This window comes from Lichenostomus cassidix, chromosome 5 (genome assembly GCF_008360975.1).
Source record: "Lichenostomus cassidix isolate B80296 chromosome 5, HeHo_3.0, whole genome shotgun sequence".
Lineage (NCBI taxonomy): Eukaryota > Metazoa > Chordata > Aves > Passeriformes > Meliphagidae > Lichenostomus > Lichenostomus cassidix.
In genome coordinates, this window is record NC_139486.1 from 5402529 (window position 1) to 5414940 (window position 12412).

Below are 12412 nucleotides of genomic sequence, written 5' to 3' on the forward strand. Positions count from 1 at the left end.
TGAATTATAGAATGCTCTTTGTAGCACTTGAGGGTTGTCTCTTCGTATTGGTCTAAATTTGAGATAGAAAAGGTTAAACAAAGTCTGAATTTCCTTGACTTGATAGCAAACAGTCGCTGTATCTCCCTGCTTGTGCTAAGGCCCTGGAATGGATCAGTGCAGCTGCTGGAGTAGCTGAGCTAGGGGTTAGGTGATTTTGTAAGGTGAGCTGCTTTAGGCTCTGGCAGGCTGTTGTTCCTTGTAGGTCTCTTGGTCAGTGCACTCTGTCCTGACAATAAATGTTTCAGCCAACACAGCAACGGCTGTGAATAGGAGATGGGGGAGAAAAAAGTTGATGAAGTGTCATGTTTTAGCTGTGCCCTGAGATTAATGTGAAACTGAAGGAGAAAACATGGTTTTCTCAGTCAACTACCAATTGATAAAAGTTTATGTCCAGTGCTAGGGCCGGGTTATTTAGGCTGCTGGTGATTTAAATGGTGATTTAAATTTGTTTGTTAAAGCTCCTTTTAAAGCTTGCCATCTTTTGCTGAAAATATAATTTTCCACAGAGTTATATATCTTAAACTTCATTTTCTTTTTCTCGTCAAATCTTGGACAATGGAAAACAAACCCCCAAAACCCCACCCTGGCTTATTAAGCCAAATGTGCCGTGAAAGCTTCTTGAACAGCTTGCCTTAGCACGCTGAAATTAATGTGGTTATAGTCCAGCCATGGTGGTGGTGGGGAAAACAACCTTCCAAACTGTCAGCACTTGGGAAAGGAAACACAAAAACCCATTATTATTCATATGTAGTGTAGAGTTTCTGATTTGCTCCCATTGACTTGAGTGATACGGTATCAGTTACTGCCATGGCTGCAGCGACGGGTTTGTGTTTCATGTAACGAAGTGGAGCAGCGATGCAGATGCACAGTAGCCCAGTGTGGCTGGATGGATTGGCTTCCAGGTAGATGGACACTGGGGCTGGCCGGCTTAGGAGGCAGTTTGCTGTGCTCAGCCAAAAAATCAGCTCTTGCTGGTGAGTCTGGAAGTGTTTGTGCGCGCTGAGTCAGTCTCTTTATATATGGGGGTGATTCTAGCACTGATTAGGCTGAAAGAGCTTGGCAAATCCTCGTTGTGTGGGAAGCTCGAGTGCAAAAACTTGCCTAATTTTCTTTATTTAAATCAGTATCGTCCTGCTTGAGGCCATTTGGAAAGCACATCTAAGTGAACGGTGTTTTAAGTTAACACTGTTCACAATAAAGGGCAGTTTCATTGGAAAAGGGGGTGCTCAGGGTTACCTTCCTCAGCCTTTTGCTGTGTTACATGTGGAAGGACTTAATTCTCCTGCACACACACATTGTCTTTGGTGAAATATGTACTTGAAAGATTTAATATCTTGAAATTTGCTTTATGATCAGCAATTCCTTGAACTTGCAAACAAGAAAGTGTGGATAACTTCAAATACCCATTTGAAGTCTGATTCTGAGGAATGCTTATGTTGATTCTGACCTTAGAATGTAAAGTTTGATCTCTGTCTCAAAACTGCAGTTTTCTAGCGGAAATGCAAATACAGCCTGAACTTTTTTTAGATACCTTTAAAGTGTGCTCTGTCACTGAAAGATGAGGACTTTATTCCAGAGATCCTGGATATTCAAACAGTGCAAACCTATTTCTCTTCATAAGGCCCCAGATTCAGAAACTGATCTCTGATCAGCAAAGCTCACTTGCATGTGCTTTGTGTTCAGGGGACACCAATCTGTGGTGGTTTAGACTTGAATATAACATTTTTGGTAATGGTGAAGCTTCATAGACTAGAGAAGGGTGAAGGGTGGAAGCCGACTGAAATGATTTAGAGTTTTATATAAGCACGTAAAGCTGTAAGTTGTCTTGTGTTTGGGTTTGAAAAGCACTTTTTAACTACTTTGACATCTCGCTTTTATTCTCGAACATCTGCTTTAGATTGTTTGTCATAAAAGTGTAAGAATTAATCTTGCCCTCATTTTTGTTATTGCTACCAGAAACCAAACTATTTTTATTACTTCTTGTATAGGGATTTGGATACTGAACTATTTTCAGAGTTTAGGCGAAAAGGAGTTTGTATTTTATTTTCTTCTCCCCCACCCCTGCCATGCACCCTTCTCCTCTCCAAGCTTACAGGTACAGTTAATTATAGTTTTTAAGTGCACAAAGATGTTTGGCGTGGCTTGTAAAACTGTATAGTAAGTTCTACTGTGCTTTATTTGGTCCAATATTAAGAGTTTTAAGGGGATTGAAATGATCAGCTTATGTTGGTTTGTTTCTCAGAGTAAGCAGCTGCCCTGAGCCAGGGTGTAAGGCATTTGCATCATCTGTGGAGAGCCTGGTACATATTTTACTAATTGGAAATAATATGTGAAATTCAAAGAAATGAAGACCTTCCTATATGTTTAATCCTTTGATTAACAAATGTTCTTAATGCTTGTTCTTGGGGCTTCCTTTCTCTGGGATTGGAGCTTGTTTGTGCTGTTTCTCAAGCAGCAGCCATGGCATGGGATGTCGGTGCAATCCCTGATCTCCAGCTCTCTGCCTTTGAGCCATGGCTTTCCCCTGGCTGGGTATTATTAAACATCAGTGCATTCTGCCTATGTGGGTTCATTCAGTACTTGAGCCAGAGCATACAGGAATCTTCCCTTCTACAATGGAAGTGTTGTTTTTAAGGCAAAACTGTCTGTTGTAAGCCTATAGCAGGGAATACTCAGGCAGCCTCTCCAACTTGCTCGAAATGCGATGTTTGTGCTGCAGTTGCTTTCACAGCAGTCTCCTCTTTCAGAATCTGTGGCAACACTTGCTTTATTTTATTTGAGTACAAGTGTTTTAGCAAAAGGGTTCACAAAGGAACCAGTGAACAAGATAAAAACAAATGAGGCATCTTTTTATTTTGCAAACAGATAAATAAGATTTTTCAGGCACTGAATGAAATTGCGCTGTGATTTTATCACTTTTTTTGCTGCTAGCTTCTGTTTTCTCTGAGATTGTAGATTTTTCATGGCAGGAACCATTCCTTTTTCTTTGTGTTAAGGATGCCTTGATATTTCTGGTTGTGCTTCGAGGAGTTAGGAAGCTGTAGCCACTGAAACCAGGGCAATGCAGTAAGCCACGGTCGTTCTGGAGGGAATTTTTACAACTCTCTCAGGATCAGACAAGGCTTACAAATAGGCTTCTTTATTCTGTGAAGTTCTGTGAATCCTGTCCAAAGGACTGCTAAAATTCAGGTGCCATGGGAAGTAAGTATACACATCCTGAAAAGCTGTCATGTGTCTGTGGTCCAGATTTAAGCATCATTTTGATAGACCAACTTAAAGCATAGATGGAAACTTGCACGGAAAGAAACAAAGCCTCTCTGGAAGGACAAAAGAGTGTATTTTGTGCAGATTAAAAATGCAGTTTCTTCTGCCCCAGGGAGTTTTTTTGTTTAGTTTGAGAGAATTAATGTGCATTTTCAAAGTAGTGCCATGAAGTGTGTGTAACATTTGCAGTGGGTCCCTTCCTGTCCCAGAATACTCGCTTCATGTTTATTTGTGCTCTCTGCATGCAAATGAAAGAAGGCTAGAAAGAAACTACTTCTGCTTTAAGTAATAATTTCTAAATATATTGCTAACAGGTTTCGGTTTTCTTTTAAAATGTTGTAGTAAATACAGCCCACAAATATCATGAAAATGTATCACATACTGCTAATATCTGATACTTTCTTAGTTTTTTAACTTTGGACTTCAGTTTTTCTAAATTCCTTTTTTTTAGATCTTTTTGCCTGTTTCTAATAATTCACTCTTCCTGTTTTTCTATTCTACTCATGATTTTCCTTTCATCTGCTTTTATTGTCCGTTTCTTAACATTTTATTCTTTTTTTGGTCTCTTTTGCTATAAAAACTTCCTTGCTTTCTCTTGCCAGACGGTGATGAAGCTTTAGCAGTCCCTCCTTAAAATCTAGCTATTCAAGGAATCTCACTTTATTTCTTCCCTTTATCGGGCAGACATAAGCCATAGTGAATGTGATGTTCTGCATCTTTATCAATGTTTATCTGGGTTTAGGCTGGATGCTCAGTGAAACAGGGAATATATCTCTGACTTCCATACACTCACATACACACAGAGTTTCTCGTCTTCTACAGTCTGAGGTCAGCTTTCTGTTTGGCTTTGTTATTTTAAGCAGTCTTCCTTTTTAAATCATCCATCAGACTTTGCATTCCTCAAAAACGATATTGTGGAGCTGTGGCTGTTTGAATGGGGAGAAAGTGCTTTAGAGGATCCCAGGAAAGAGCAGATAGTGGAGTACAGTGATGTATGATTCTCCATGAGCTGCTGTTCTTCCAACACAGCAGCTGGTTTTTACAGGTTCCACTGTTCTCCAGGAAATCCTAGATAATTTTCTTGCACAATGGGGGGATCATATCAGTGTAACACACAGCCTTACTTCAGCAAAGTAGGAGAGCCACTAGATTCACCTGTGCAAAGACTCAGGCAATTGTTGCTGGTTGGTGAGCAATGCCTTGTGCTCTGACCTCCACTGTGCGTCTGTCTCTCTCTGCCTGGTGATACACAAAGTAGCATTTGTCGTTTATTTCTACTTCATGTCCCTTGAAAAATTAGGTCCTTAATGTGTGTATTTAAAACACTGTTATATTAAAGCCTTAAATCCTGTAATTAGACTGGCTATTGTTGATAGTTGATACTGTGCTTTGTTGATAGCCAAACCAAAATGACCAAGGCTCCAGAAGTCTGACGGCAGAGATGCAACAAAAGTTTGTTTAGTTCTGCTTATTGCTGTATTACCAACATAGCACACTGAGGATTGGCAAAACAAACTGAACAGAACGTGGACTTTAAGTCATCTGTAATGAAACACTTCTCTGAAAGTGGGAAGAACCTGCAGCTCTACCCTGAGAAGGGCTGTGTTGAGCCCCTGAAAGCTGCTGTAGCAAAAACAAATGTGTGTGCTGATAGCGAGGTTTGCAAATGCAACTGGCATTCTTAGAGTGTCCGAATGCCCCCCAGCAGCCAGCTCATGGCATGGCTCTTCAGTGGAGCTGCAAGTGGCCAAGCAGGCACTGTGTACAGGGTAGAGGCCCTGGGGACAGAGCAAAAGGAGCAGAAGCAGTTGAGCCACATAGCTTGCACAGAAGTAAGTGTTTAGGAGCTGAGACAGGGTTGGGAGCAAGATCGAGAAACCAGTGCTGGAAACGAGGAGTGTGACCTGTGGGCTTACTAGCGACATGAAAATGATGTTGTATTTTACTTCTTAGTTCCCAAAAATAACGCTGTCTTGTGCACTGGGCTATCCTTTGAACAGTGGTGGGGATTTTGAGGAAAGCTTGGCAGTTCCTGCCAGAACTCTGGGGTCTCCGCTGAAAACAAGAGAGTGACTTGTTGCAGCAAACATCCAGACTATCCCCTGAATCCTGCCTGGGCTTCAGCAGGCAGTGCTGGAGAGGACAGTCCCATGCAGGCACTGCAATCCATGGACATGAGGAAAGGGCACAGGCACTAAATCCTGCTCTGGCTCTGACCCAGCAGAATTGTATTTCGGCTTGTTAGATGGGCACAGGCTTTCTTCTGGGAGATTAGAGAAATGGGGCTTTTTGGCAGGAGCTTAAAGTCTGGTCAGGTAATTAGTTATGTCAGAAAGTTGTAAAGGAAAATTTTGGAGGCAAGAAGAATTAATTTAACCCGTGTTACTCCATGGTTAATTTCCCAGGTACCTGTTTGTGTAATAAATCACATCTATCTGACTGTCTTTGTTAATAGCTTCTTCAGTGCTGTTGATCTCTGGGCTTATTTCTGCCATTCCTAAAGAAAGCACATCTTTTAAATCTGTTTTGGCATTTGAAAATCAAATTAAGTTACTGTGAAGGAGAAAAAAAAAGTCTAAATTTAGTGACATTGTTATTAGGCATGTGAAATAATCTACCATACAGAGAAGGAGGGGTGACCATTTTGTATCTCTGATCTTGCCATTTGTTGTCAGATTTTGGTTTTGAGATCAACAGAAAATCTTAGCATTGGTTCTGTTGCTTTCTGTCAGATCATCTGTTCTCTTTCAGTTTCGCTTCTGAGATATCCTCATAGCACTTCTCATAATCAAGTACATAAATTAGAATTATTGTTGATTTTTCAAGAGCAGAAGAGAGAACAGTTGGTTTCAGATATTTAAGTCTTTGAAAAAGCTTCACTGGCACAGGAATTTTAGGCCAAGGAATAGAATTATACATTTTAGTTAGACATACTTTGTGTTTATTTAAAAAGGCTGTGGAAGACAGAGAGGGTAAAGGTTAAAATAATATTAACGGAGACCTCCAAATCCATCAGTTTCGTTCTATTTTTCCTGAGTATTACTATAGTCAAAGTAGTTAATCAGAATCAGAAAGCCACATTAGCATTGCTGTCATGGATTTGTCAATAGTGAATTGAGTGGGTGGAAACTGGAGGGGGAAAATAAACCCACAACAAGCCAGCTTCTGGCTCACACCACATTACCAAAGATATTTGCATTTATATCTGTAAGAAATTGTGTTAACATGAAGTCTTTCCAAAACCTGAATTCTGTTATGAGCTTAACAGTAAAATAGTTTCCTAAGACTGCTTATACTGAAAAATTCAAGGAATTTCTAGTTTTGTTTTAACGTTCACTTGAAAGCATTTGGATAATTGTACACTCAGATGCTGGTGTGTTTAAAAAGGTCTTTGTCAACCTCTCTGTCCTGCCAGGTACAATGGAAGCAGTGCTGGGGATGTTTTTTGGCAGCATCATGTCCTGGCATCCCACAGCTCTTGGTTCCTCCTCGTCTCCTTTTGTGAGGCTCAGCAGAGTGACCTTACAGTGAAAAGGGTTAAATAAAAACAACATTGCTGCAAACTGACTTAATGAGACGTAGCATGAATGTCACTATTTCTGTTCTCTGATGTGTGCTGTGGAAGTGGGCTGATAGAGCTGGGTAAGTTCCTGAGCAGAGAGAAATTAAAACAGCAGAAAGATTGGCGACAGCAACTAGTCCAGCTGCTGCTAGTACAGAAACTTGCCTTGTCTGGACAAGTTTTACTGACCCCAGTCTCTGGCTTCTGTCTCTTGCCTGGGGGTGTTTTTGTGGCCTAGCTGTTCCTCCTCTTTCCCCTACTAGTGCATTTTTGGTGTCAGTCTCCTTTCTCCTCCTTAGCACTCGAAAGATTTCTGGGAAGGCTGTCAGTTGTTTCTGTTTGCTGCCGAGGGAAGGAGGTGAAGGAAGGCAATGTCATTTTGGAGACAGGGATAGGGAGAGAGGGCAGGATGGGAAGAAGTGTGAACGCTGCAACTTGGGCTGATATTTCTGTACCCTGTGTGTAAAATAACCACTTTCTGCTAGCAGGCAAATACTGATGTACCTGGCATCTGCCAAGAATCCTTCCCCAAAAGTGTGTGAAAGGTGCACTGATATACTATAGCTTTTGTTTGATGGCAAATAGCCATGATTCTTCCTGAAACAGTGTTGTTTTTTTTTATGTAAGCTCCTTGTTACTGCAAGGGCACTTCTTTGTATACAATTCATGGCTTTTCTTTTATTAATGCCATATTGTGTCACAATCTGAAACCAAAACTGGCCACTGCTTTTGTTTTTTTCGGCTGAGAGTTGTCTCAAACAGTATATCAGCCAGTCAGTTTTACTTCTCATGCAAAGACATTATTCAACCCTCCTCCCAATTTAATCCTGTATTTCTCTCATCAGAAACCATACAGCACATGAATAGAAAGTCAGTTGCTCACAAATCCATTGCTGTGCAGGCTTTTATATAAACAAAGTCCCAAGGATAAGCAAATGCCTTCCTTCTAATTAGCAGCATGTTTTGTGGTTCCATACATTCCAATATGTAATAGACAGCTCCGGTGCCTAAAATAATCCAGGGAAAACACTTGTATGCTGTGAAGATTGGGCTGGGAGGGAGAGGGGGCAGGAAAAAGTGTTGTCTGTGTTCTTGGAAGCCTCTTCTGTCTTCATTTGGATGCTGTCAGCTTCTTTTACACAAACATTACAGCATCCAAGGGGAATTAGAAGTACTTACCCATGACCACAACATCAGATTTTAGGTTTGTCAGGAGAAAGCAATGCAGAAGCAGGACCTTGGCCCCACTGCTTTCATTTTGCTTTCAGCATGCTGATAAATGCCTCCTAATGCTGGAAAGAGGTAAGGCTGACTGTCTAGGTGGAATACAGGAAATTTAAAAGTCTTACCTCATAGATTAGAAATGGGTTTTGGATCTGTAAAAGTGCTGTGTAAGTCCAAAGTAACAGTTACTGTCTGTTGTGGTGTCTCTGGAGTTACACAGCAGCTTCCCTTTTCTACCAGTCTGTTATGAAGTGGTTAGAGACCACTTGGGACAGAGAGACAAAAGTGGGATGCTTCTGGTCAAATGGCTTTTAACTGAGATAATAGTGGTCAAATTTAGCCTTTTAACTTCAACAAGTTTTTTTTTTTTGTGAATCATCTTATCCCAACATCAGCTGAAATAGGAAAGGCAATGGTTTTGGTTTGCATCCCGGCCTTTTGCACTGACCTGTGCCATACCCAGTTCTGGGACTTCACTAACCTGTGCAGGGCTAAACAATTTGGAAGTCTGTGAGCTCAGGAGCCTAAAGGCCAGACAGCTATAGGACAGGAACAATAGCTGATCAAGGGGCTTTTTACCCATTGCTAAGTGAAATGTAATCCACATTGCCAAAGCCCATCAGCTAAAGTTGTGATTTTGGGAAACGAAAACAAATGAGCTGTCTTATACAGCTGCATAATCTCCTGGAGGTGCAGCTCTGCTGGCTGCTCACAGACCAGTGCAGTCATTTTGCCATGCAAAAGTACACCCTGGTTCCTAATACTTGCATCTTGGCCCAGGGTGGAGGTGAAAAAGTCATAGGAGGGAGTCAATCTGATGAACCAGAAATAAATTGCCATAATTTAATGGTGAAGATGATTAACTATTGCAGTTTACCCAAGGGATGTGCCTGTACCTTTATGATCTGAAATCTGTAAGTCTAGATTGGACGCCTTTCAAAAGAAGGTGTTTTGGCTGAACTGCCAGTCCTTGGGCTTCATGCAGGAACACAGAATGTCCTGGCCTGTGCTGGACATGAGGCCAGACCAGCTCAAGGGTGGACAGTTTGTATAATGAGCTCATCTTTCGACGTTCTGCTGCTCTCCAGGCCACCACAGTGAATTGGTGATGCAATTCCACACCTCACAGAGAGGTCCTTCCCCATGACCCATACACTGGTGCCCCTGGTAGCCCTGGCCTGCTGACTGGTCAGCCTTTCCACCATTCCCTTACAGTTACTGCTCAGTCATCTGATGGATAATGATCACCATGAATCCCTTCTGACCCCAGGCACCTTGGGAAACCCACAAAGAGGGGAAGACAAATGAAACGTTTTCATCCTGTCCTCCCAGGAGCTACCAGAGGTGGACATCTGTAGCAGCACAAATGGTGGTGGGGAAAGAGGCCAGTGATGAGCCCAGTCCATGTGTCAGGACCCTTCCCATGTCTCTTGGCCAATGCTGGTAAAAGTCTCTCGTTAGCAAAGTGTCAGGAAGGCACCAGGGGCAGCTCTGCTGACAGTGAGCAGCTGTGCTGGTGGTGTCCTCAAGGGATGGGGCTCCTGCAATCTGAGCTGCTCCCTTTTTCCATACGCAAGTAATTTCCCAAAATATTTACCACGGTTTTGATCTTTGCCCAAAACTACAGTTTCTTTCCTATGGCTGAAACAAAATTTGGATTTGGAGTGAGGCTCTTCACTCACTAGATGAGGTTGTACATATGTATAATGTTGGTATGACTTTCCATTTGGTTTGGTTAGAGACAAAAATGTTGCTAAAAACTCAAATTTAAGAGTCTTATTTAAGCATTAACCTCTTGCAATGGGGTGTAAGAAGCCCATGTCAATGTAGTTACAAAGTATTATATTTTCATGAACTTGAATAGATTCTAAATTGACAACTTCTAGGAAAATAGCAAGCCCTGCATTTATGTCTTAAAATATCTTGAAGTGGGATTAAAGCTGAATTTTTAATCTTCCTTTTCCTACTTTTTAAAAATGTGTGGTAGTCTGCTTTTAATATTGCAGCAGTAGTTTGCAGCACAGAAATAAGCATGCTGACCATGAGAGTTGGAGTGGTGCATGGCTGAGTGGAGAACTTCCTTCACATCTCATCTCCAGGACACTGTCCCCATAGCAGTGTTAGCAGCAGCCTCTCCAGTCCCCCAGGTAGTGCAGAAAAAAGGCTAAAACTCTCTGTTTTCATCACACACACAGGGCTGTTTCAATGGAAAACTTGAGCCGCTGATATTTCCGTAGAGATCGTCTCAGATCCACGATAACACTTCTCAAGGACTTACGTCTTCAGTTTTCTTAGCTATTTTCTGCAACTCCCTGAGCAAAAATATCTCTGCTCCAAATTCAGAAAGGTCACTCTCTTCAACCACAAATTTAATTAGCAGCTTTCCCCCTTCTCCAGACTTTTTTGTTCCCTTCTTTAGTTAATTTTAACCCAGTGTCCCGTATCAGGAGCCTGTATTTTCCACTTGAGGGAGTAGATGCTCACAGGAGTGGCCCCAGGGAAGCTCAGCTCACTCAGTAAGTGATCACCAGTGGGAGCCAGGGTTATACACGGCATTACACCGTGGAAAGCTTCCCATCTCCTGTTTCAGACAAAATGTCTACAAAAACAATACTACTACTTTGCTAAATTCCTGCATTCTGCAGATGGGAAGCTCAGTTTCTTACAGGGAAAGCCAGGCTGTTTTGGGGCAGCTCACAGTGCTCTCTCTTTTTGCTGCTGCTGCTAATTTTTGTGAGCACCGTAGAATACAGTAGAAAATTGAAACTGTGTGAAAGATCAACAAATCAGTGTAGAATGTCACGCAGCAACATCTGTTAACTTTGGCTCTATCTCGTATACTCCTGACCCCCTTCCTTCCCAGCCACAAGTCTCCTGTTTTGTGAGAGCTCCGAGTGATAGGGACTTGGAGGGGAGGGGTGTGGAAATGTCTCCCTGTTTCTCAGTGGTCTGAAGGGCTTGCAAAAGTGCCATCTGGTGTGAGAGCTTAATGTTTGTGTGTTTCTGTATTTTTAGTTATGGAACAAATGGGAATTTGCTGAATGAATTAATTGTATTGCTCTGTAAAAGTCTGTCTTGAGAGCCATTATGTATGGGAGCTTACAAAGCCTGTGGAGAGAAAGGGAAAGTGGCTTCCCTTTCTAATTATGGCTTTCAGGAAATCATTGATTACAGAGTCAAGTAGGGTTGCTCAGAGATGTTTGTTTGATAGTACTTCAGATAAACGAAATTTGTGCCTAATAGTAATTTTATTAGTGACACTGGAAGCAGCTGTACTCTCTAATGGTAAACTTGCCCTGAGTAAAACTTCCCCCCTTCCTTCTTGTCCAAACAATTATAGCTAATGAAACATCACTTCCAATCTATAGGTCCTAGTAAAAAATGTAAATAATGAAGGAGTGAGTGAACAGTATGTTCTTAAGGGGATGGTGTTTGTCTGGACCAAGTTAATGCTTGTTCTTGCATTGCATTTTGAAAAAGTCAAAACAAAACCTTGACCCACTCTGTAGAAATTTTTTACACTTTTTTTTTTCCCCCAACAGGGTCAGCATATTTCATTAGCTCCCATTCAAAAGTTGGAGGAAACTTTGTATGAGTATCAGCCTCTGCAAGTGGAGACATATGGACCACAAGTTCCAGAGCCTGAAATGCTGGGAAGGCTGGGGTAAGTAAAACAGTGCATTTTAATTCCCATTTCATGGCATTATAGCTGGGACTGTTACCATCTTCAGATTGCCTGGGATCTTTTTTTTCTTTCTTTCTTTTTTTTTTTTTTTAAGGATCTTAATGAAATATTAGACTTCCTGCCCAACCAGCATTTTGTTTGGGTGGATAAGCTGAAATTTTTGGTCCTTTTGCCTTTATAGATCTATTGAGAGCTGGACTGGATTGCATTAGTGTTTTTAAGGTTGTCCTTGGCAGTCGTAGTGAAGTAGCTGTTCATTTTCAGTTGCACGGTATTAAAAAATAAATAAATAAAAATCTGGGGCTTAATTTACCCAGCTGTAAGCCAGTAAAAATATTAAAGTTGGGCTGTTTGCCATGGAAAAGGGTAGATTTACTTGTCGGCTGCTGTCTACAGTCAAACTGTGTTTGTGAGAAATGTAGCACAGAGCTTAACTTTGTCAAAAAATATAATGCAGGGCTGGTCCAGCAGCTTGGAGGCATTGTGGTGTGCAGCCATGCTTGGAGGGGAATTTGGGAACCTTCTGTGCCTGAGTAAGGAAGGTTTGGAAGTCCAAAAGTGATGTGTCTGCTCTCTAGAGACATGTTCATAGCTGAAATGCCACCTGAAAATGTGTAGCTGCTGGGGTGGTGTCA

At 41.6% G+C, this 12412-nt stretch overlaps 1 protein-coding gene across 1 annotated transcript in view; it reads left to right on the forward strand.

The window, feature by feature from the left end:
- The window catches only part of MNAT1 (MNAT1 component of CDK activating kinase), a 116075-nt gene that overhangs the window by 70509 nt on the left and 33154 nt on the right, over positions 1-12412 (forward strand). Inside the window, exon 7 of the mRNA XM_085061119.1 lies at positions 11635-11756. Within this exon, the coding sequence (XP_084917245.1) occupies positions 11635-11756 (122 nt within the window). The remainder of the gene's footprint in view (positions 1-11634; positions 11757-12412) is intronic.